Source organism: Aphelocoma coerulescens, assembly GCF_041296385.1.
Source record: "Aphelocoma coerulescens isolate FSJ_1873_10779 chromosome Z unlocalized genomic scaffold, UR_Acoe_1.0 ChrZ, whole genome shotgun sequence".
In the NCBI taxonomy this organism is placed as follows: Eukaryota; Metazoa; Chordata; class Aves; order Passeriformes; family Corvidae; genus Aphelocoma; species Aphelocoma coerulescens.
Genome location: NW_027184085.1, coordinates 19,270,954 through 19,293,301, shown reverse-complemented (window position 1 = coordinate 19,293,301; position 22,348 = coordinate 19,270,954). Strand labels below are relative to the sequence as shown.

Genomic DNA, 22,348 nt, shown 5'->3' with positions numbered 1-22,348 from the left:
ACCCAAATAACTATCAGACACATGTAAGTGCATAAAAATATGAAAAAAAACCTTGAAGCCTTCCCTTTTCACTCGTATCAAATCAAATCTATTCTCTAGCACCACTAAGATGCCTCTCTATATACATAAACTCTAAAGCTGATTTTTTCCAAGTATAGAGTGAGGTTGCAGAAGTGCATTATAAGATAGTTTCAGTGAACAGAAAAAATCCTAACTATTAAATGAAGGACAGGATTAGTAGGTTATGAGTAACAGTAAATAGGCAAAAAGCATGAAAGAAAGGTTGTTTTGGAGAAACCTTTTGTCACTTCGAATTTCACTGCTGGTTTCTGTGCTCTTTTGCTGTGAAAAGAAATGCTGCTATGAATCAGTGGCTTTCATGCAATTTTGGCAAGGTCAGGGAACACCAGAAAAGCACAAGCAGATTTAGCATTCTTGACCTTCTTCCCCTCTTTGAAACATCAATTATTTAGCCAGGTCTTAGCAAAGCTACCTTGTGATTAAACATCACCATTAAAGTCTGGCTCCCAAAGCCTGGGTGAAATTCAGGCTTAAGAAGGGATCAGCCAAACTAAGCCAAATATTCAAGCTCAGATTCCAAGTGAGCAGTCAACTCGGTCACTGCAGAGCCACATTCTCCAAGGCTGTGGTCCATATGTTTTAGTGCTGCAAGTAGAAAACTGTAGATAGAAGTGACCATCAAGGACTGCACAACCCTGTCCTTGCAGACCTGAGGTGCATGCATGAAAGGCTTTGTGGTCTCAGTTTCCATTTATTTCATATTAAGTGTTCCACACACTAAAATAGGTCTCAAAAAATTACACACTGTTTTTGAATACAGAGAGGTTAAATACTCTTGAGCTGCCACCATGGGTAACTGACCCATGTAGACTCATATGCAGACTGACACTAAACATTCCTATCTGAAGAGCAAATAGCTGTGATCTTGGGAAATTAACTTCTTTAATAAATGTTGAAGTGAGAAAAGAAATATGCTTCACTTCTAAAAGCATGAGCAGCTGTAGAGTTTCCATGCAGCACCTTTACTAACTTCCACATGAGATTTCTGTCCTTGCCACAGCCATTTCTTCCTTCCCATGGCAGACAAGATGCTCAAGTTTTCATCTTCTGATCCACTCAACCTCTCAGCCATGAGAGAGATAGTCAATCTTCATGTTTGCTTTATTCTTATGCTCTCAAGGCAGCATTACATTACTTTTTCATTTGGTTTGTATTGGGAGTCCTTTATTCACTGAACTAACACTTTGGTGTGAATGGAAAGAATAATCATCCCTCTTCAGGAGAATTTATTAAGTGCAGAAGAATGCAGTCAGAGATGGAATAGAAAGTGTCTAAATCTGCCATCATCACAGTTCAAGACAGCAGTACACATTTCTGAAGAGTGCCAAATATCAAACTACAAAAATAATGATTACTGTCTAGGGCTGAATTTTCATCTGTCTTATAAAGTGATGAAAAAATGACTATGGACAGAAAACAGCCCTGATTTCACTGACGTCTCCTGTGATTTTACCAGATGGAAACAAAAATACAACTCTTTCTTTTACTGGTCTATTTGAAAAGTAACTTCTTTGATTGGGATGACAGCTTTATAGCAAATGAGGGCTAGAGCTACACAAGACTAACTGGAGATTTCATCATTTGGATCTTTAAGTGTCTTGCTTGTTTTTCTAGCTGAGAAAGGAAACTTCCAAAAAAGAAGTTATCAGTTATGACTGGTTTCTGGGCAAATCCTTGTTGAAGTGAAACTGCATAATGACACCATGTTCACTGGGGCATTCAGGAAAGCTGCTGATGGGTGACTACTCCAGCCTTGAAGGATCATTTCAGTACCTTAGTTTAAGGAGGAAAAATCCACACAAACTACCTCTTGAGAAACACTTTAAGGTAGTAACTGAAAGCAAATACAAGACACAAGTATGTTTTATAAAATAATTAACCTTTTTTGCTTAACAAAAACCCAACCCAAACACAACCAAACCAACCACAGAAACAACAAAAACCAAAACCAAAACAAACCAACCAAAAAACCCCTATCAATTTTTTTACTATCTTCCTGTTCTAATATGATCAGTTATTGATGTACTTACCTTGAGATAGAAGAAGACTAGCAAACTTAAGTGGCCCAGGTAGCTTTCTGATAATACATTTCAATGTTCTCAATAGTTCACCCGTAACGGCCTTTTTGTCTTCTCAATTGTCTTGGGGTGACCTTATGATGTGTATCCCATATCACTGCCTATGCCCAGAAATTAATTTTTGTGTCTTTGTATGCCTCTAAACTGAGCCTGAGAGGGGGAAGGAAAAAACTGAGCAAAACTTTTCAAAGCAGTTTGCAGCTTGTTCAAGGTCACACAGAGATAGCAATTGGTTTTTCCCAACTGTGGCAGGGGAGGGAGGAAGCTTGATGCTCCCAGGACAGTTTTTTAGCCAGTGGTTCAGCTGCTTTTTCTCCAGAGAGAGACTGAGAGTTGAATTTTTCCTTCCCTGGAATTTTGGATTTTTTCCCTTTTCTACTGGACTGCTTGACTGCTTTAACATCAGAGCACTTTCCACCGGGCACAGAGGGCCTGGCCTTGGGCCAAGCCCCAGCTCCAAGGAGACCAAAGGGAGGACTCTGACACTTTCCCAGGTTTTTTCCTCCACAGCGACAGATTTTATTATTTAGCATTATTATCCTTTCCTGTGTGTTTGTTAAATAAACAGTTTTATCTCCTTCACCTTCCTTCGAGGAAAATTTATTTTTTCCCGAACCTGGTGGGGGAGGGGTGGTTGTGCCTTCCCTCAGTGGATATCTTTCTAAATTGGGCCAAACCAGAACATCAATCAGTTTCCTAAAATGCTAATTATAACCAGCAACTATACAAGGTCACTCTTCATATTTTTTAGACTGTTACCATAACATCCATTACTAGACACTCTTGGAGGCAGGAAAATACTCAACAGGCTAAGCAGACCTTTGGCCTGAACTGGTAGTAGCTATAGTATGTTCTTATGCATGGCTTCCCGTTCAGTCCTTTCAACACAGGAATTGTTTTCTCCTTGTTTAGCTTTTTGGAGGGAGTAGCTCCAGAACAAGCACCTCCAAACCATACAGACACAACCCGCTCCATGAAGCGAAATACTCTTCATGTGGATAGGATGTCCTTCAATCAGTGTGCAATCATGCTGGGTGAAAATGACCAGGAAAATGCAACATTTTTTCTTTTTTATAATCTAGGACATGACTGCTCTTAGTATTCAGCTGTGGCTATTCTTTGTCAATCATCAACTACTAGGTTCTTGATAGTGAGCAGACAATTCAGATGAAACCACTTTAATACCCGCATTCTACGTGGACAGCAGATTTATCACTCATCATTTAGGTCCTTGAAAACTCGTTCAGAAGTCTTTTCTTAGATACCATTACCAATCTGGCCCACCCTGAGACAGAGACAGCACACAGTGAACACTACCCGACAAACATCTTTTTCCTGATTACTGAAGACAAATGGGAGGCAAACAATAAATTCTGTTTGTCAAACATTGGATGCACTCCATTTAAATCCCAACATTCACCCAGAAGAGGCCAAGATGTTATGATGCACTAAAAAATGTACAGGCTCTGACCACACTACATGGTTTCAAATCCATCATTAAAAGTCAATTTATAAAGAAGGCCAGGGAAACAAATTGTCCTGCTGAGCAGACTAAGCAGCAGACAATGCCAAGATTTATGGTGAAATACCTCTTTCCTTATTTCATTACCAATATCAATATACACACACAACCACATCTGTGGGAGAATGCATGTGCTAAAGTGGCTGTGTAACACAAAATCTTGTGCCCCAGGTGTGGGATTCTAGAAGTATTTGAAACGGAAAATCCTGTTTTACAAGTCTACATAAACACTAATTGTACATTTATAAATTATTATTATATAGTTACTACAGATACCATTTACTTTTATAGATGACAGAACCAAAATAGTACCTCCTTGAATGGAAGAACACGTATTTTAGAAAAAGAGACTAAGTCTTGATTACCAAACCTTTTCCCCCTTTCCATATCCACTACTCATGCTCTTTCTGGACAGCTCATGAATACGTACCGCATGGCTCTCAGTGCAGTTTTGTATGCCAATTCAGCATCATGAGGTAGGAGAGAGGTGAAGAGATACTTGGCAAATGTGTGCATTGGAACACTCTCTCGATGGATGACTTCACCTAAGCCACTATATGGTCCACCTGCAGGAAAAAGAAACAGAATGTCAGTCTTTACAAACTGCTAAACCCCAACTTCTGAATCTTTAAAAGCATTCACTACACCTTCAGCTAGAAGTGGTATTCAAAGATAGAGCCTACTGTACAAAAGGTGAAGTTGCATTGTTATTTTCAGTGAAATATATAATACATCACATAAATACAATGTATTACTTGTATATTAAATACCATGTTATTATTTAGGAAAACAAAACTGACTGCAAATTGTAACATATTAAACACACTACCAGTGCTTATACAAGTGACAGAATGGTTACAGTACTCCATGGGGCTAATTCAACATGCCTGGTATGCAAAAGTAGAAAGTCTTAATCCTAGCTTTGCCTCCACACAATTATGCACATCAATACCTATGAACCCCATGTGCCAGTGCTTTATCACAAATTCACCAGGAAAAAAGAACAATGACAGTAGAAAAATGGATATCTTTAATTGAAATTACATGAACAATCACCACAGCAGCACCTGATCCCTCAAATGTCTCATCTGACATTAGAATTTAAATAACCCACTGGTCTGGACTTGGTCACGACTCAAGTTCCAGGTCCTGCCCTTGGGTCACAACAAGCCCAGAGAGCTCCACAGGCTGGGGACAGAGTAACTGGAAAGCTACTCAGTGGAAAAGGACCTGGGGGTGGTGGTCAACAGCAGCTCAGCATGAGCCAGGGTATGCCCAGGCTGCCAAGAAGGCCAATGGCATCCTGGCCTGGATCAGCAGAACCAGGGCAGGGATTGTCCCCCTGAACTGGTGAGGCCACACCTCGAGTGCTGTGTCCAGTTCTGGGCCCCTCACTCCAAGAAAGACATTGAGGGGCTGGAGGGAGTCCAGAGAAGGGCAATGGAGCTGGGGAAGGGTTTGGAGCACAAGTCCTGTGAGGAGCAGCTGAGGGAGCTGGGGGTGTTTAGCCTGCAAAAAAGGAAGCCCAGGGGTGACCTTATCACTCTTTACAACTGCCTGAAAGGAGGTTGGGGCCAGCTTGGGGTCTGTCTCTTCTTCCAGGTAACCAGAGACAGGATGAGAAGAAATGGCCTCAGGTTGTGCCATGGGAGGTTTAGATTGGGTATCAGGAAAAACTTCTTAACTGAAAGGGTGGTCAGGAATTGGAACAGGCTGCCCAAGGCAGTGGTGGAATCACCATCTTTGAAAGTGTTCAAATAAAGTGCCAGTGTGTCACTTAGGGACATGGTTTAGTAGTGAACAAAGTGGTGGCTGGGTTAATGGCTGGACTCAGCAATCTTATTAGTCTTTTCCAACCTGAACAATTCTATGATGATGAACACTAGGTCAGATCATGCACCAAAACTGGCTCTGTTAGTCCATTATACCCACATAATTTAAAAACTTCTATTTTTTTATGTGCAAATTATCCCCATTATTGGGGCAATGGATTTTATTCATTCAGTAAAGCGTAGATTTCAACTTGGTAACAGCAGCATCATGATCAATAACAACAAAGTTAAATGCAACTATTTACTTGCTGAGTTTCAAATGTTCACAGCGCATATGAATCCTATTTCTACGTTTTTCCTACATACTTAAGACTGTTATTCCTGCTAATAGGAAAACTGTGTCAAACAGTTTTCTGACTTCAGAGACAAGAGGTTCAGGCATTAAATGTTGCAAAATACAGAATAAGAATCTTATATTAAATATTACTGGACTATTAATGCACAGATAGCACCCAGCACTCCCAGAAATTACTACTACTTCTATTAGAGACTACATCACACTTGAAAGGATGGATGGATGGATGGATGGATGGATGGATGGATGGATGGATGGATGGATGGCTGTGTGAGTTCATTTCTGTTTCAGCAACATTTTTGACTGGGGCTTTAGCACAACATACAAGGATAGAAATCACTAGGCACGAAAAAATTCTGAGCTCCATAGGTGGGCATTTCTAAAGAGTGGGGCTGATTGCAAAGGAAATGTCAATGAAGATTTAGTAGGTGACAGTGTGTCTCATAATCATTTAAAATGAAGTTGAAAGCCATTCAAAACTAGCTGGCATTGCTTGAATGAAAGAAGCCATTTCATGTATGTTTGCTGGTTGGTGGTCCAGTCAGAAACCCAGTGAGGACACAAAGAATACATGACAAAGCATTTATATGAAAATACATTCTGCTATTAACTTAGCAGTCAAGCAAAAAATCAGAACAGCTCTTGCAAAACAGTCTTATGCTCTGCTTTCCCACGCACTCAAATGGTAGCTACATACAGCATGCATTTATCTGCATTAATAGCATAGAAATTGGCTTAATATTGGATTAAGTTTTCTTTATTGTATCCACAGAATTTTAACTAAAAACAATTTGTATGATTAGCACCTTAAATCACTGCACAGCTTTTCCTCCATGTAAGCAGGCACTTTCTGCCTAATGTGGAGTTTTCTGCCTAACTGAAACTATTGCAGGAAAGCCAGATTCCTCATCTCACACTAATGCAAGACAATCATTGCACATTGCTCACAATGGGAATTCTTTAGGCAGTTTTATTAGCAGACTTCCTGCTATGATCAACTAAGAAAACATTAAAAAATTCAGTGATCAAAGCAGTAAACTAAATTATCAGAAAATATGTCAGAGAAATCCTGCCTTTTCCTCATAAAGCATCCTTACCAGTAAACAGATGCAGCAAACTGATTTTATAATCCAGAGGAATCCTTCATGTTAATATCTAGATCTAGACAGTAGCTTTTCTTGCCCAAAGGTCATAAAGCAGCAGTACAGTCACACCATGATGGAAACTCTCCCTATGTTGCAGCTTCTCTGCAGTTTCAAATCTGGGTAAAAACAGTGACTTAGAGCTGGGAACCCTAAGCAACATATTGTGTACCTCTTCCATAACAGACGAAGTTTTACAAGACTAACATGTTACAAAAAAGGAGCAAAACCTGACTGTTGTGTAACAATTTCACAACTTACCTAGGGCAGTACCACACTCCCTTCAAGCCATGTGCATGCACTCAAAACCAGGACTATGCCTTTGGCTAATTTGTTCCCCTGAAGTTTTTTTCTTCCATTGAAAAAGAACAAAAGCCAGAAAGGCAACCTTGGAACCCATGACACCACTCTCTGAACATCTGAACATGATGTTTAAGTGCTACAAGTTAAGCCTTTTTAAAAGTTAAGGCAAAAGTATGCCCTTCTGTGTACAGATTCTATTTCAACACTGCCTAATTCCAAAACACAAATTGTGTGCCATGGTCAGAACGTACACACAAGACCAGACCTTAAGCCACAATATTTGACCAAATATTTTAATTTCCACCTATGATATAAACTTAAAAGGCAAGTAGTTTTCTTGATTTTCACAAATAAAATGTTACATTTCTGCCTCAGGAATTACATGTGAATTTTCTGAGCTCTTCACTTGGGAACAGTGGTCAAAATCTTCATACATTTATAAAGCTGCCAGTATAGTGCCTTTTGCAGAATACAAGGAATACTTAGAATTTTGATACCTAGGAACTGTTGATAACTGATGTCTATATAATATAATAGCGTGGAGTGTATAATCAGGTTATTGAGATTATGACATGCAACAAATGTAAAGAATGAAGTGTATTCAAAATTAAAACAAAAGGTTTATAGGTCAATATATGCCTTATCTCTACAGTCATAAGATACCTAAAGTATGTCAATTTTTGTAAGAGATTTGGTAAAAACTTTAATGGAGTTCTAAGTAAAAAAGCCCTCCGAAGCATGTAAGGCAGTTTCTACAGCAACACTAGTTCTGTGTGCTTGTTTAAGTGGAGACAGTTTAGAGAAGCAGTTAGCATCTATATTCAGCTACCTTCTAATAGGAAGACTGCTTGTTTTCGAAAAATCTTCACCAGAGTATCATCCAATTCAATTTCCTGTAGCTTAGAAATGAGCTGCTCCTCATTTCGACAAACCTTCTCTTGTGCATACAACCCATCTGGCATTACTCGCTGCTGTCCCAGCCCTATCAATGCTACTTCCACAGCCAGTGTTAAGTAAGATTCCCCTTCTTCTAAGAATTTGTGTGCAGGCAGGTGCTGGTACTCCAGAGATTTGCATTGCCCCAGGTTCTCTGTAAGGGGTGACAGAAAGAAAAACACATCAGCAAACCATTTTAACCCACAATCTGCCTACAATGCCACATACACAAAAGCTTCCACTGTTAGTATGAATGTTTTAAAATTATTTAAATTATTAGCCAGTCTCAAAATACAACACTCAAATATAAAATATGTCATCTAATTCCACATAGCAGAAATACTCAAAAAGAATTTGGTTTTAAATAACCCACTCAAGTAAAAATAAAAGTTTTTGTTTTTAAACTGTGCAATATTAAAAAAGGCAGTTCCTCTAGCTTTGTGTTAATGAGGCCAAAATTGCAAGATCCATTCCAATTTCTTTCCCCACCCATTTCTATATTTCCTTAAAGCTCTGATGTGCAAGAGAAGGGAAAAGTGCTTATACACCTACATACATTTCAGTTGAAGCTATTAGAACTGTGCAAATACAATAGGCCTGGGAACTCCACACCTTTAATATATGCTCTGTTTGCTAGCACTCTTTCCAGGCTTCTGATTTGTTACACTTGTGTTTATGATAAAAATGCATATTGTTAACATTAGAAGTTCTACTTTTAGTAACAGTTACAAGCAAATTCCACATAGGTCAAGCCATCAACTGCTTTAAAGAGTGCTACCAATTCATTTGGCATTTAACAGACACAACATACGACAAAATGCTATTCCAGCTTGTAGCACTTTACAGACTAATTTGGGAACAAAAAGTTGTAATTGTCAGATGTAAGGAGATGGGCAACTGCAACAAATGGAAAGGATGAATGCACCTGGAAGATCAAATATGCGTGTGCAGAAGGAAGTTACTTTTCAACACACAAGGTTTTTATTTCATGGGGTTGTTTTGGTATTTAGTAACAGCAGAGAATTTGATTTCCAAATTTTTTAATTAAAAGTTTTTCCAGAACTGGTGGGTAGGCGAGTAGAAATTTACTGAAGAAAATCTAATTGAATAAAAGGAGTTTTAAGACAAAGCCCCAAGAAGACTGTGGATGTGTATATAAAAGAGCTCCAGGTAAAAAAATCAATCCAGTTTCTGTCCATACTAGTAGTGTTAAGAAGCTCCCCCAAAGGTGGGAAGAGACTAAGGAATTAATCAGCTAAACTCCCGGGGAGCAAATACTGAAATTGAAATGGCTGTACCTATCCTATCCTATCCTATCCTATCCTATCCTATCCTATCCTATCCTATCCTATCCTATCCTATCCTATCCTATCCTATCCTATCCTATCCTATCCTATCCTATCCTATCCTATCCTATCCTATCCTATCCTATCCTATCCTATCCTGTCCCTATCCTATCCCTATCCTATCCCTATCCTATCCCTATCCTATCCCTATCCTATCCCTATCCTATCCCTATCCTATCCCTATCCTAAATTATGTATTGATATAGCAACGTACTTTCCAACTCCTACCAGACTATGTATGTCTACCAATTTTAAGTGTTTTGTCATGGTTTTGGAGTATTATGTACACTGTAGCTAAGTAATCCAGTAACATCCAGGGCTGTATTAGGAGTGTTGCCAGCAGGTTGAGGGAAGTGATCTTGCCCATCTGCTCAGCACTAGTGAGTCCACATCTGGAGTGCTGTGTCCAGTTGTGGGCTCCCCAGCACATGGGCATGCTGTAGTACATCCAGTGTAGGAACACAAAGACGATTAAGGGACTGCAGCATCTCTCATAAATGAGAGTGACAGAGGTGGGATTATTTAGCCTGGAAAAGAGAGGGCTCAGGAGGATCTTACCAAAATGTATAAATATCTGATGGGAGAATGTAAAGAAGACAGTGCCAGACTCTTCTCAGTGGTATCCTGTGACAGGACAAGAGGCAATGGGCACAAACTGAAATACAGGAAATTCCATCTGAGCACAAGAAAACACTTTTTAACTATGAGGGTGGTTGAACATTGCAGGAAGTTGCCCTGGAAGGCTGTATAGTCTTCACTCTTGAAGTTATTCAAAACCCAACTGGACACAGACCTGAGCAATGTGCTGCTCTAGATAACCCTGCTACAAGCAGACCAGGTGGACTAGATCATCTCCAGAGGTGCTTTCCAACACTCAGCAACACTCTGCTCCAGTGCTTTCCTACAATTTCTCAGAAAGAGGACAGTGCAATGTATGTGGAGAAGACTGCTGCTACGAAGTTGTATTGGGTTTTATTTCAAATGTGAAATACGGAATTTTCTTCAAGAATGAGTAACTGGTAATTTTTAAGTGCTTTCTTACTTTAAACATTTTCTCCCCCTTCAGATTCTGTTTCCCTAAGGAATGCAAATGTGAGCTCTTATACTATAAAAACAGTGGCTTTGAAACTGATTCAAAAAAGCAACACAGAAAAATACCTCTAGTAAATGAAGAAATGTACCAGACTGCTGCCTTTGCTTGGTCTTACCCGTGAAATCGGAGAATCCATGGAAGCTGTCATCATCCACCCTGCAGGCTTCCATCAGGCTACCAAAAAGGGTGCCAATGGGGTCCAGAGGGTGTCCCACCCAGCCTTCAAGATTCGTTATTGAGGTTGCTCCCCTGTGGAGAAGTTCTGTGGCAAAAAACGCACACAGAGGAGGGAGGGAGGGAAAGAGAGCTCACATTAGCCCATCAAAACAATTACACAAGTAAAACTGCTTAAAAAGCTCTCAGTACAGAATTCAAAGTATTTCCAGTAGCTTCTGCATAGAAAATCTTTCAGGGTGAATTCACTGCCCTTGGTGAATATGTAAATGAGGAATAAGAAAAGAGAAAGAACGGAAGCCATCCTTTTTGAGCACTAGCAAAGTGTATTATGGGTCAAAAATTTCAACGGCAATGTCTTTTCAAATCCCTTTCTTGATTCTACTAGAACTCTTCTAAAAACGTCTGCTTGAAGAATTACAACAAAGACTTTTTTGGTAAAATATTTACAATGATTTCCTTGCTCAAAAAGACACAGTACCCTTTTTACATTTTTAAGTTAATCTGATAGAACTGAAATAAATTAAAATATTCTAAAATATGTTCCAATTTCATAAATTGTGAGCTTATCCAGCACCTCTCTCTGCACTGAACTCAGGATGATGGTTACGTAAAAAGAATCAAATGTTTAAATGAGGTATACAAGAAAAAATTGTCTTTTAATAGGATCAAGTGTATTTTTGCTCCTTTTAAGATTTCAGCCCACAAATACCTTCATGAATTTTTTTCTGTTGCCCCTACCCTTTACTTGGTTAGAACACAGAAAAAAATGTTAAGTGCAATGAATTGGAGGAATTGTGATTGTGATAGCAGGTATTAGAGATTCCCCAAATCTGAGTCAGACGGCAACAACTCCCCTTTGACTCTCCCAGCTTTCTTCCTCCTAGACATACAGACACAACTGAAGTATGAGAGATCAGATGCATTATTGGTGACCCTTTAAAAATTGAATACAAGCCATTATGGCTGCCCTGCTTTTCTGCCTGTCACACATTAACTTGTACCTCCCTTTGCTCTCCCTTGTTCACAAAGCATCATATATCTGAGTAACCATATGCATTAAACTTTTAAGTCCTGCTTCCCCCTATTTAAATGTGTGGGACTACATACTGAAACAGAGACACACTGCCAGGATGGTAGAGGTTTTTTAAACGCATCCATTGATATGTAATATGAAAAAACCCAAGTAAATAATTGTATTTCCAACAAATAGCATGTACTAAAGACAGGCAGAAGGAAAGAATATTACCAAGAAGGATTCATCAGACTGACTTCTTAACTGATTCACTTGGTTCTACTTATTCTTTTGTGCCTACTTATGAGCTTCTCTTGTGTCATGCCAACCAAAGGCTTCAATCGTCTTGTCAGAGACATTTAACTTAAAATCACACAAGTGGCTCCATGGACATCAGATCAGTCACATGAATAAAAGCTAAGTAGAAGCATGTGGTGTTTTCTGAACTAAAGCCTAAAGCTGGGCTATAGCTGCAGTTTTCCTCTGGTTATAGAGAGCAGCACACTTTATGGTATGAAAAGAGAGTCTTTTAAAAATTCCCCATGAGAGTAAAAAAAAAAAAAAGTAGTGAGTGACAACACAGAAACAACAAACTACTTTGTTTAAGGGCAGGATGGAAACTGCTCACAAGGAAAGGAACTTAAAAGAGGTATTGAATGCCTACATGCTGCACTAGCAACTGGGAAGGAAAAGGAGCACTATTACAACCAGCACACTTGCAACAGACTCCTCACACCTGCCAGTGGTACAAACACACACACTGACACAGGTACCTCCCTTCTTAGTAAGAGTGTTCAAAAAAACCCTTATTCCTTGGCTCCATGGGAAAAAAATACAGAGGCACATAAGAACTGCAGATAAATTTTTTTCAGCTAGGTGCGTATTTTGTCTTCTAAGTGCTCATTTCTGGGAAAACACCTGAACACACACTTGAAAAATGCACACCTGTAATTTCACACTGGTAATTTTGACTAAAATGCATGAGGATACACACAGTTTAGAGTAACAGAGAAGATCTAAAATAAAATTTGAATTAAAGGATTAGCATAGCAACTCAGAAAGTAATTCCAGTTTGTCCACGTGCATTCTTCTATTCTTCACAAAGCCATCCCCTTCTTCCACTGCCTCTTCAAACTCAAAAGACTCAGAGCAGAATTATTTTGGGTTGCAAGGATCACATGACATAGAAACTATATCTGAAGGAGATCACTCCTTCAAAAAAATCAGTGGTATTGCTCAGTGGAATACCACAAAATACGTCATAAAAAACAGCATTAAAAGAAACTCAAAACCAAAAAACCCCCAGCCAATCAAACAACAACAACAACAAAAAAATCCCACCAAAAACTTAATGCCTCTCTATTCAGAAAAACTAAAATTTTAAGCATTATAAGAGATTCTCTTGGAATACACTGCCGAATTTAATGATTTTTTGTAGTTCAGACTTTGCCTCACTGATATCCTCAACATCAACTTCAAGCTTACCCCTCAGAATATAAAGCTCAGCAAAATTACAGATCAGAGATAAAAAATTAAACACCTCATATACCAAATGCAAAGTCCTGTTCAAAAACCTTTAAATTACATAGGGTGACTATTTTCATTGTGTAACCAAAACCTCTGGAACAAATGCCCTATCGTGCCAGTTAAATTGCAGAAGGCTGGTAAGAGCCCTGCACAGCTCTCAACACAGTTTACAGAAAACCCCTAACATCCAGAATGTGACATTAGCACTACCCAGACAGAAGAGTTAGAAGTCATGTCTTCCACTTGAGTTTCAAAACCAGTTTCCTCATGCGAAGTTCCTGGTGTTACTGTCAACTTGCATGCCCTTTGTCCTGCTCTTTCCCACATTTACCTTTCTTCTGAGCCCGGAACATTTCCAGCTGTTTCTGCTGCTGCCTCCTTAGTGTATTAACAACAGCTATTGCTAGCCTCAGTGCTTCTCGTGGGTATCCATGAGATCGTAACGCATCCACCCTCGCACAGGCTGTAGGAACGTGTTCTATAACAGAAAAAAATAATTGAAGAATAGCAGTGCTTCCATAACTGCCATAGCCTGTTTTCCTAGGTTACTCAAAAGGGCTTTTTTGTTTAAATTTTTTTCTGTTTTGTTTTTAAAACTATGCAAGAGAGACTTAAAGGACTATTTCTGAGCCAACATTTCAAGGGAGCCTCTGTTCTTTTTGCCAGGTTTTTCATCCATCTCTCCACCACCTCCCCCCTCAAAATAGTGCCACAGAAAATGAACAAAGCAGCAAGTCATGGAAACATCTTTCCGGTTTAGCCACTTACCATGCCAGAGGGGCCACCCCTGAGAGTCAAAGAGCAAGTTTTCAGTGTCGTCATGGTAACAGTAGTTGGTGTATAGGTCACTGCTGATAATGTGCTGTAAGTGGCTGTCCTGCCAGTGCAGATCGCATGCCTCAATGGCTCGAGTGAACACTGTCCGATGTGGCCTGTTCGATGAATCTGTCATTTTCACAGGTTCAGAAAGCTGCATCAGCTTTTTACTCATTCATACTTGAATCAATTACAGTATTCCTGTCTTTTGTCTATTCACCAACCCCCAGCTGATGGCAGTCTGCCTTGCCCCCTCTCCACCAAGCAGCCTGCAGATGACATTTCACATCCTGTTATTACCCAAGAGCTCAGACGAAGTGTGTGCCATTCATCTTGCACTCAGAGAGTCATCTAGAAACCAGCATGGCTGATGGTAGACAGGACTTTACACAGAGAAGTGCTAGAGGTGAAGGACATTCAACACCAAGTACAAACTCCCTTAAAATAAGCTAGAAACTCTATGGCACTCAAGCACCCCTAGCGTCCCTCCTTAGATCCAGATTTGTCAGAATGAAGGAGGGATAAACTGCATAAAAGATTTGATTTGTAGTTTTTCTTTTTGAAAAGTGACATTAACTTTGAGCACTTGTATAACTTTGTTGGTCATGAACATATACAAATACTACTGATAAACTGAGGTACTGAAGCCATGGGAGTGACATAATCCTCACTGGACATCTTCCTATGGCAAAATTTCTCTATTGACGTGGCACTGCATCTATCAATGTTCAGAAGCCATGTCAGAGTTATCAATACCCTGTCCAGGTTGGTCTGAACATCATGAGCAAGCAAAATACCTCTGTAAGGAGTCATTTGGTGAAAGAACTTATCTCCCTGGCTAGCTGTGAAATTTAATAATGAACCAAGTTTTTTCCTTCAGAGGTAATCTTCCAAGAAAAATAAACAACAAAAAACCCAACTAAGCGCAGATCTAACACCTACCAAGAAATTTAATTTTAACTTTATTGCAATTATATGCAATATGTATCATCACTGATGGTTTGAGGATTATGAGCAGTTTTACCTGCATAAATACCCTGCGTTTTGCCTAGTTATTAGTCATCTCTGTTTGAAGAGGACTGTACAAAGCTTCTGTCAGATTTGATAATCACATTTTATATTAGAAAGCATGACATCAAGTATAAAAAGACACCTCCTCCAAGACGGCAGCATTACAGCTGCGCCCTCCACAGACCTCGTAATGCAGACAGCACATACAGAGCACATCCCACAGACAGAGATGCTTTAGTTTCTCAAATACAAGTTTAATGCAGTTTAAACAGATCTCTCTTTAAATAGCTATCAAGGCTTTGTAACTGCAAGCAAAATGAAAACCCCAATACCAGAAGGAATACTAGATTACAGTCAAGCAAAGAAACAACAGGCTTTTACATACTTCAAGGGCATCCAATTCTTATGCAACAATATTTAGAAACACCCAGGGAAGAGTCAGAAGACCTAACGAAACACAAAACACTTGCTCTGAAAATGTTACAGCCCCAGTACAATTAAAAAACACCTATTTGTTCTTCTGCAAAGATAGTATTAGTAAAACTGATTTTGGCTGGTCAGTCCTCAACAAGAAAGTTACTTTTCCCAGGAAAGAGTGCTGAATTCTGCAAGGCTAGAGTATGCAAGAGAGAGGTTATGTTGTGTGTTGCACGTACAGTCAATGTACATGTTTAGGCTCACCTTGGTTAGCATTTGCACCCTGAGGCAAAGCATTGGTTAAATTGGGCAGCTCGTTTCCATGGTTTCCATCTTCCCAGGGACAAACATCCACACTGTTCCATTTTTTCAGCTGTTTTAGCCAACTGGACTTCTGCTCCAACTTGCAGTGGGGATTTAAGACTATACACATCCACAGAGCACCTGATTTTAAAAAATTTCTACATTATATTTTCTATTAAAAATGCAGCAGACAATGACTAATTGCAAACTTCTACAGCATATACTTTTTCTCCATTCAAAGGCTACACTGCTTGCTTCCCAGCTACACTTAACACCACACAGATTGAATTCCTGACACAGGCGGTTGGGGCTGGCATGGCCAATCTGAAGCAGCTGAAAGATGGTACCAAGCCAGCCTTCTCAATTAAAAGGCATCAGTAGATCTTTTGTATTAGAAATCCAGAGCTCCCAATGAATGGCTCATCAGACAGGAACATCAGTCAAAGGCAAAGAAGAATTCACATAAAGTTACAGAAGTTACATTAACCAAGTTTTCCTTCTAATTCTTGTATCAGAAGTGAATGTTGTTTCATATTAATGAGAACTATGCATCTTTCAGCTTTGCATTACAGGAACCAAAGAAGTACATTAGTAACACATGCATTTTGTAAACATAATACTTTCACACTCAGAACCCATCAGAAGTACTCATGTAACTCATTCCTAAACACATTTGGGTCTCAGATAACCAGTAAACACTAGTTTTGTGCAGTCTGAAAAGAATAAGACATTTTTATGGCAATTACTTCAGTAATTTGGTTACTCTAGAAAATTTGTTTTATATTTTCTGCTTAGGGAGTCCTAAGGGAAAGCTAATTTGTGTTGACACATTACACATACCATCACTCTGGAAATTGCTCCCTGAGACTATATATATAGCACAGCAGGCACAAATGCATTTGAGAGTCTAGTGGCAATTTTCAAATGCAAAGGTTTTTCTCTAAATCAGCTGTCCCTGCACCAGCTTGAACTTTGACAGAAGCACGAAGACATCTGCAAGTACTGTTTAGCAACAGTTCATTTGCTCATTAAGAGTGTGCCTTATACACTAAAAGAGATGGCAAGAATATGCTTAGGCTATGCAATGCTCATGACAGGCTGGAAAAAAAAAAAAGAATAAAAATGCAGCTGGTTCTTCTAGAATGATAGAAATCTCACATTCTAGGATTCCTTTGCCAACTAAAAATGCAAAATGGATACCCAGGGCACAGGGCATTATTAAAATGCCCTAGGGTATATCATCATGTCCCGCAGCTGTAGGGAGAAGATCCAGTAGGCAGGAATTGTGCAGCAAGATTGATTTATTTAATTATTTTACAAACTCTTTTACAGACTTTTTTCTTCATAGTCCAATTGGACAAAGGACCAGCCACCCCTTGGGGGTGATTGGCTAGAATCCTAAAACATCCATTGTCAAAATATTTTTCTACTATACCATAAACAAGACTTTTCAAGGCTGCAGGTGTTTCATTGTTTACAGAACTCCGCTACTATCTCCTGTGCAAGAGAAAAGCCTCTCATGGACTTAAAAAACATCAAGAAAATTCTTGCTAGCAGCATTTTTGTATCCACAGGGCATCACATCACATTAATTCCTAAAGTAACTCAGGCATGCCACAGCACAAGAGCCAGTGGAAATACAGCATGATTCTTAAGGTTAAGTCTCCTGCTATTCAAGACTAACATTTTTCAAAAAAATCTGAAAACCAGAACAAAATATTGTATGTTACTATTCAGAACACCAGAGACACACTGAACTACTGCAGTTTACTACTGCACAGTAGATAAAGTGTAAGTGTTTTGAGTTTGGGGACATGTCTGAAACTTGCTATGGGGGTGAGTAAGGCCAATACTGCTTTTAAAAACTTCTCTTAAGATCAAGCCATGTAATTTTCTTTAGACACACTTCCCAGCACACTTCACGCTCCAAAAGGAGTCAAATTACAACTGGTTCTTATTATTAATCATCAATGATTCAGAACTGCCCAAAACAGAATCACTACATTTCTTGCAATCTGCAAAACAAAACACAAGATGCAGCACATTGTAAAGCCTTGGAGAACAGTAATTGTGGGCTTGCTTATTTATTTTCAAAATCAAGTATCACTTGAGGGCATTACACTGTACATGTCAGCATGTAACAAAAAAGTAAAAAAAACCCAAAAACTAAACCAAAACCAAAAATCCAACCAAACAAAAAAACCCCAATGTAATACTCTGTAATCAGATTCCCAGTGTTTTCAGACTGAAGCAAAAGCAAAGTGGACTATCTTAACCACATTTGGTAAGTATTTCAATCATCTATGAAGGCAGAACACACACTACTGTGTCACACCATGCCCATACAGAGTAAGTGGCCTTTTTTTTCCACATCTGAGAAACACCACTAGAGGCAAGAGAATTCACCAACCTCCTAAGGAAGCTCCACTACACATGTGGTACATCTATGAGGCAGGAGAGGGCAAAGATAACTCAAAGTACCAAAATTCTTTAAAAATATCTGTGGTTTCAAGTGGGAAACTATGACAAACCTAACTGCATTGTTAGCAGTCATTGTCTCGGAAATCCAGGCTATTTTTATGTAAAGAGTAAGTGTATTTCCAATAACCTCCTCACAAACCACTTAAAATTTCACTAGAACCCAATTGCACACTGCTCCCTATGACTTCAGAGAAAGCTGCATGCATATCTAAGATCTCAAACAGCTTCGACAGCGGTTGATTCCCTGCAGGAAGAGGAGTGTGAGACAAACCTCCTCCACCAGATGAAGAAAAGGGAACAGAAAGAGCTCCTGTAGTGCCACAACGCCTACCATCTGGAAGCAGGATGCATAATGCCAAATGACCCCACACTCTTCAACCTATTTGGATTCCTAGGTGGTTTTGGTGGAGGGTTTTTTTTGTTGGTTTTTTTTTTTTTTTTTTTTTTTTGGTGTGATTTTTGTCCTCCTTCCCTCTTTCCCTCCCTACCCCAAGTGTGTGTACTTATCTCTCTCCATATTTCTTCCTATTTCTGCTCTCTAAACACCTTCCCCCTCCCCTGACATCTGCTCCATTCTGGCTCTTTCAATTCACTGATTCCTGCCCTGCTCCTCATGCTGAAAAGCCTGAGGAAAATGTTCACTTTTGCCTAGACTTTATCACATGCCAAGTGGCAGAAGCCTGGAGGATATTCTTATTTCACTCTGATGCTGCTCAGTGGAAGCCCTTTGAGCTAGCCCTTAAATGTCACCGCCAACCTGAAGGCCTACCCTGCTCTCCAACAAGAGATTCTGTATTTTCCACCTGATGGCTCCCATACGGGGAAACTGCTGATCATGCTTGCCCCCTTTACTACAGGTAAGACCTATGGAAAAAAACAAAGGACAGCTATGTGTAATTTCCAAGAAACACATTGGGATCCATTTCCAGTGACTTCAGCCTAGAAACTGCTGTTGGCAACAGCTTACACTCCAAAGAAGTTACCCAAAATACATTCCTAGCATTCACAGGTTTACATTTTTGATTACATTTAATGATGTCACCAATGCCAACCACAGTATGAGCAAAAGTCTCATTAAATAATAACCACAATTTTTAAAAAAGAGACACCAAAACCCCAGAGAAAGTATTTGTGTTTACGGACTGCTTTTCTCTCTAACACAACTCTCCCTCCTTCCTATCTCTTTTTCCCCAGCTATTTTTCCATACTGGTTCTCAGCAGGTTGACAAATCTTGCTTCCACCCCAAACTGCATGCTACTAAAACGCAACTAAAACTCTCATTTAAATCCCGGGACTCTAACCTATGTCTTTTCAATACGAAACTTCTCACAGTACAGTGGCAAAACAATCACAAATCAATATACAAGTTTTCCCCAGAAAATAATTGGAAAATATGACATGTTGCAACTGCAATTTGATACTAATTTCACAAGGGAAAGGATATTAGAACTGTCACACTGCAGTGAGGAATTGCCTATTTTGATTCAACATTAATCTCCTGACCTGAAAAAAGGGCAGCTTTGCCAAAACAGACCTTTGGTTCAGACAGACCTCCTTTTGAAAATGTGTTGCTATCATTCATCTTTATTGTTTGTCACACCACCAAAAAAAAAAAAAAGGAAAATTTTACATGCAGACTTTCCTTGTACACACAAGGGAACATCAGTACTTTTGTGTTTCTCTGGAGACATGCATACCTTTGAATTTATGGGGTAGATAGGGACAGCAGGCCTTTACATTGATCAGGATTTAAATATGCAAACTGAAAACAATTAAGAGCATTAAGTCACTGTAAAAGTAGATGTAGTGCAGAACCGTAGAATAACTACCCATCCTGCGTATGCACGTATCCATGAAGCTAAAGGACGTGCAAGGGATGTGTATAGACTCTCCCAAGAGATTAAGCATCACTCACTTTTCATAAATCCCATTATATTTTACTCTTGCCACGCTATATGCAAAGGTGGCAATGGAAACAATTTTAAGGGGGGTTCTAGGACACTGATCAGTACTGAGGACCCAGAATATAGTTCTGTTCATCTGTTTGATTATACTCTGCTTTTCCTATAAGCATCATGATATCTGTCAGGGCTGCTGTACAGCTGAGCTTGGGGCAGCATTTTGTCATATACAACACCTATGTAATCAACAGCTGAGAGCTGGACTTCGCTTTGGAATTTTACATTTCATATACTTTAGACCAAACAGGGCACTTGCAAAATTAAAATATTCAAGAAACAGGTGCTGTAACATTTCTTCACCCTTTCCATTAATGCACAACTTTATCTTAAAAAATAAGCTACAAGAGTAGCATTTGACCGTTTCAAAGAAAATGGAGCCAGGTAATCAAGATCACTCCCTTTGCACAACAGACAAAACAGCTTCAATACTTGCTGCACACTTGCCATTGTGTCCCACCTGAGACTAACCAATTCTATTACAAAAGCATAATTTTCCAGCACTGAAAGTACCAGAAGAAAAACAATACTAGCCAACAGAACCTATGAACACTTTGAAGTCGAAGTGTTAGCAAAGTAGTTTAAAGTGGTTTACATCTGTATTTTAAACACATACCCACTTCCACTGGGAGAGCCACTTGTAAACCTCAAAGAAGTACTGTGTGGTGTTTATAGCTTCTGAACGAGAAGGACAAGTGCCTTCAGAACAACTGGCAATGCCGCTGCCCTTCTCCAGGCATGGAGAGATCTCCACTAAAACAAAGCATAATCAAAAGTCCCACTAGAGACTGCTACAACTAAACAGTGGCTTTTATAGAATAGTAAAGATAGGCAAAGCACTTCAGGACTATTCCCCCTTCAATTAGAACATCAAGGAAAACTACTCTCAGCACTGAGTTGTACCCAAGTTGCAATTTTATTCATAAAAATTCCTTAACATATTCTGGTTTCTCTGTTCAGCCTTCAGAAAAAAAGGCTTTCTATAGGTGCTCTGTTTCTTGGAGAACAGAATGTTTCATTTTGCTCTAATTCATTCTATTACTGAATTAAACTTTGATGTATTGGTCTTGACAAGCGCTTCATGCTGGTTGTATTGTGTATGATAGTATAATCACTCCCCATGCATTTCACACTAGCTGGGCTGATTAATTCAACAGATTACCTGCAGCCCCGATGGCATGAGGGAATCACTGCCCTTCTGCAGGCTAACCTCCAAGCATGCACTTCAGAAAGTGGAAGTGTAGAACAGAGACAAAATAAAATGCCTAACTCCTTAAGCTTTCCTTTGTTACTGCCTGCTGCTGCTCCAAGGGTTAAAGACACACACATATTTGGCTGAAACAGGTATTTACATACTGAGATTCTATTCTAAGCTATCAGCAACCACATGCTCTAATCTCTGTGTCACAAAACTCTGCTTTCTCTTTCTATGTTTTCAACTTTTAGCACAATGGAATAAGGAACTAACCACACACTTCTGACGTTTTGCATGAGCCTGTTGTTCTGGGTTATGACCTTTTAAATGTTTTAAAAACTCCTGCATCTTTACAGACACTCTGCCATTCAACCAAAAGGTTTCATATAAGAATGGAATTTGCCTGAAAGGTGCAGTTTACAGTGTGTCAGTCGACTATGATCTCCCCAAGAGAACACTTAGGATCAGTCACATGTTCATTAGACACCCCTCTATGCATCTCTATGTACTCCATAATCTAACCACTGCAGCAAGGCATGGGCTATTAGTCTACAAAGCTAAAGAAAAGTATAAAGAACCTACAAATGAACCTCATTGATTAACTTCCCTCATATTTAGAAAACTATTTAATCATTTGTTTACAATCTATCAACTGAAGGCAAAAGCACTTCTAACTCTAACACAAAGACTAAAAAATAGTCCTTTATCAACTAGTTGCCAGTATTTACAGCTAGGTGGTGAAGACAAAGTATGCTCCTGCCCAAAATATGTATCAGATATTTTACCAATTACTTTAACTAGCAATATACTCTCAGTAGTCAC

General features: G+C 39.3%; 1 protein-coding gene across 3 annotated transcripts in view; it reads right to left on the bottom strand.

Moving 5' to 3' along the window:
• Nucleotides 1-22,348, bottom strand: part of ZSWIM6 (zinc finger SWIM-type containing 6) — a 110,796-nt gene that overhangs the window by 8,259 nt on the left and 80,189 nt on the right. For all 3 annotated transcript variants that reach the window (XM_069001335.1, XM_069001336.1, XM_069001337.1), the window contains 6 exons: nt 15,853-16,032; nt 14,113-14,289; nt 13,676-13,822; nt 10,744-10,890; nt 8,083-8,343; nt 4,112-4,247 (listed from right to left, as the gene is read on the bottom strand). In XM_069001335.1, the coding sequence (XP_068857436.1) occupies nt 4,112-4,247; nt 8,083-8,343; nt 10,744-10,890; nt 13,676-13,822; nt 14,113-14,289; nt 15,853-16,032 (1,048 nt within the window). The remainder of the gene's footprint in view (nt 1-4,111; nt 4,248-8,082; nt 8,344-10,743; nt 10,891-13,675; nt 13,823-14,112; nt 14,290-15,852; nt 16,033-22,348) is intronic.